Source organism: Egretta garzetta, unplaced genomic scaffold (genome assembly GCF_000687185.1).
Source record: "Egretta garzetta isolate BGI_Z169 unplaced genomic scaffold, ASM68718v1 scaffold60, whole genome shotgun sequence".
Classification (NCBI taxonomy): Eukaryota; Metazoa; Chordata; class Aves; order Pelecaniformes; family Ardeidae; genus Egretta; species Egretta garzetta.
Genome location: NW_009258269.1, coordinates 3,145,252 through 3,148,914, shown reverse-complemented (window position 1 = coordinate 3,148,914; position 3,663 = coordinate 3,145,252). Strand labels below are relative to the sequence as shown.

General features: G+C 52.4%; 1 protein-coding gene across 1 annotated transcript in view; it reads right to left on the bottom strand.

Moving 5' to 3' along the window:
• Positions 1–1,985, bottom strand: part of DIAPH1 (diaphanous related formin 1) — a 5,886-nt gene extending 3,901 nt beyond the window's left edge. The window contains exons 1-2 of the mRNA XM_035888950.1: positions 1,832–1,985; positions 1,538–1,668 (exon numbers count right to left, since the gene is read on the bottom strand). Coding sequence (XP_035744843.1) covers positions 1,538–1,668; positions 1,832–1,939 — 239 coding nt within the window. The 5' untranslated portion in view covers positions 1,940–1,985. The remainder of the gene's footprint in view (positions 1–1,537; positions 1,669–1,831) is intronic.
• Positions 1,986–3,663: the final 1,678 nt, after the last annotated feature.

Genomic DNA, 3,663 nt, shown 5'->3' with positions numbered 1-3,663 from the left:
GGGGGGGGACCTCCATCAAGAGCAGCTGGGACACAGCCCTGCCAGTCACCGAACATGCATTTAGTGGGCTGGCTAGTTTGGCTGCAGGAAGCCAAGCCCTTGAGGCTCCAGGGCTCAGCTATAGCGACAGCGTGGGTCTGCAGCCTTATCCGTGCGTGCTCTGGATCAGGACCACCTTGTTAGAGGCAGCAAAGCGGTGGGAAGGAAGGAAGGAGGAATGTGAGAGCTTGCAGAGCGTCTCACTGTGGGAGTTCAAGCTGCTGGGAGGAGGGGATGCGTTTCAGGAAACCCAAAGAGGCAGGAAATCAAGGGAGAGGGACAGTAATTGAGTCCATATGTTGGAAGCGAAGAATGCATCTGGTAGCAGGGAGCAGACTAAGGGAGAAAGCCCACGCTGTGGGGACAGCACAGGGCGCTCGCAGAGTCCCGTTAACCTCCTGGACCAAGCAGAAGGCTGAATTCGAACTAACCACAACTGCTGAGATGGGTCACTTGTCACTTGTGTGGGCTTTCAGGTCTGCGCCTGTAGTGGCTGCAGGTCAGGAGGCTTCTAACCTTAAAGTTAACACCTTAATCTAACAGTTAGTGTCACAAACAGGCGAAGGAAAGGGCTGTTTTATGACAAAGTGCCTGGGTTAGATCTACACCCGTGTTGCTGAGTATGTACAGAGCTAGGAAGGAAAGCGGACAACAATAACATCAGAACGGGATTTTGCCATTCGTCTGGCAAAGGGAGGGACATTGGGTCCACTCCGCTCTCCAAAAGCAGTAGAGCTTTGGTGCAGGAGTACCTGCTATGGTAGGATTCACTCACTCAGAGGTAAGGGCACAGACAGGGTGATGAACGAGGGACCCAAGCCTGCACAATCATGGCAAGGGCTATCCCACAGGGCTGTGCCTCGCTTAGGTGTTCCTGGGTTCAGGCTACAGCGCTGGGAAAGCTCCTGAGACTGTTTATGGCCTCTCTCCCTCCCCCTGCTTTTAAAACACATTTGCAAAGAAATCTGAAACGTATGTGGTTGGATTTGAGGAGCCTAATGCCAGACCCCGGCACAGCACAACGGTTTGGGAAGGGGGGAGAAGGGTTCTGATGCTAATACCCACTGGGCTTCCCAAGAAAACAAGGGAGGGGATGGAGCACGGGACTACAGCACTGAGTGGCCGCATGGGCTTTCGGTGTGTCATGCAAATTGCTGCATTTTATACAGGCAAAAGCCTCGGAAGAAGGCCCTCGGGTTTGGCAAGGGTCTCTGCACTTTAATAGGCTTTGCACATTGCTGAAGATGGGTTTACTGTGACTTGTCCAACACCTCCGCTTAAAGCTCTGCAGGCAAACCTCCAGATTGCTGCTCTCGGGACTTACCCTCGCAGTAAAGAGGAGAGCAGTACCGCTCGTGCTGTCCCAAGCCTCCCTCCCGGGGAATCCAGCTCCAGAACGTTTCTCTCTTCACCTCTAGCTCTCTGCACACGTTATTAGAAAAGCTTTGCAGCCAGTCCCAAATTTCTGCTGTCCCGAACACCCAATGGCATCTCATACCTGCATTCGTGCGTAGCAGTTGTCCTCTCTGCTGCCGTCACTCCCGGCGTTTCTTCTCTGCCTCCTCCTTCGCCAGCTTTGCACGGCATATCATGCGTTCCATGCTGCTTCTGATCCTCCTTGACAGCTTGCTGCGGAAGAGGAGAAACCGCTGCTTAGGGGCTGCAGGACGGAGAGGGCAGGGGGAAAACGCACAAAAGCAATTCTTTTGAGGCAGGGGAGTAAGAAGCATGGCAGATCTGAGCAGTGGAGGAAACAGTTAAGAATAAGAGGAGGAAAGGGCACTTTGCTCACCAGGAACATATTTCTAAAGGTACTCAGTTCTATGAAGAAGCTATCGACAGTCATCTTCTGGGGGTCAAACAGAAAGTGTTGGCCCTGTTCCGTACAGAGGTCCTCCATGCCTGAGTACACCACTTGCAACTTGTCATCCTGTGTCTTGGCATCCTTAAAGCTGCGAAACCCAGAAGTCAAGGACCATAACCCAAACATCAGGGGGAAACCATCAGAGTGAGCAACACTGAACTTTATCTGCGGCTCCTCTCCACTCAAGGACACAACCACCACCATCGCCAGACCGCGATGCTGAGATGAAGCCAGCCTAATCTGCTGGGTGTTTGGGTGAGGCTTACACCTCCCACGTCAAAGGCAAGACGAAGGAATACGCAGCTGGCAAACAAGTGGCATCTTGCTGGTGCTCCACCTCACGGGCTGGACGGCAGCCCCGTGGCACACCTCTGCAAGCACCTCCTGCAAAAGCGAGATCTCATGGTACAGCCCCAACTGCTCCAGGTCCATCACAGCACCACAACACCCAGCAACTCGGGGTGTCCCTTGGCAAACCCAGCAAACTGTCAACCTCAGATTGGCCCAGAAACTCCAGGAATGCAGGCAGGTAACTCGCTTTTAGACAACTAGTGAACAAAGCAGCAATCCCCTTGCCCAAAGCTGTCAAGGAGGCTCAGAATGACAGAGATCCCCCCTGCTGATGGCAAAAAGCATCCCTGCAGCACTGCAAGATGCCCCCCGAGCTGTAGGGGAACGCTCCATGGGTCACACCATGACAGAAAAGCCTTTTCTCCCACATGACGGACCCTTCTGCTCCTCCTCCAAACATTCCCGAGCCCCATGGATCCCTTCTGCCATAGCTCACATCCGCTTTGAAACTTTTTTCTTCCTAAAAGCAAAAGGATATTGTCAATTTTTTTTCCCCCAGAGATTTGTCACGCGCATCTGCGTTGGCTGGAACATTCCGAATGTCACGTGGCACATTCAAAATCTGTCCTTTTGTCATGTTTAAGCTTTTCTTCAAGTTCTCAGCAGGCGCTTAAAAAAAAAAAAAAAAAAAAAAAAAAAAAGACAACATAAAAATAGAGAAGGACATTCCTAAAATATTTGCTTTAAGCAGGAGAATAGTTTCTACCCTGCAAGTGCCATCAGGACTCCAGGCGTACCCGCTGCAAATGCCTTTGACCTCACTGCCAGAAGTGTGGCTCACGCCCCGGCCCCATTTAGATCCCAGCAAATCACCCCCATGCACCGATAATTAACTGCTTTGAGCAACACCTCGGTGCTCCCTCAGCAGATCTCCCAGGAAATATGGTCCTTTCTGCTCCCGGATGGCTCCGACCACGGGCAAAGCTCACTCACACAAACTCTCCCGTGCATTTCAGAGGCAGACGGGAGAGCTCTGCGGTGCGCGTACAAACCAAGTTACACCAAGCCAGCCCCAAGGCTCTCACCTCTATTTTTATTTTTTTTTTCCAGTATTTTGGTAAGGGGTAGGACACGACGGGAAAGATCTGCATGCTTCAACAATCTCCAGTCCCTAAAATGAGATAAAAAGGTGACTTTGGAGCTGTCATTTAAAGCTGTTTAAAGACTGACGGCCCTAGAGAAGGGTGTGAAACCACCGTGAAGTGACCTGCCCAACGCTAGTGCAGCGCAGCGGGGTTCGCTCGGCAGCCTGGGACAAGGGGTGGGACAGAGTTACGCTGGAGATGTTACTGTGTGTTAGAATCCCAGAATCCCAGACTGGCAGGGCCCTCCGGAGCTCACCCAGTCCCACCCCCCTGCTCAAGCAGGCTCACCCAGAGCAGGGGGCACAGGACAGCATCAGGTGGGGG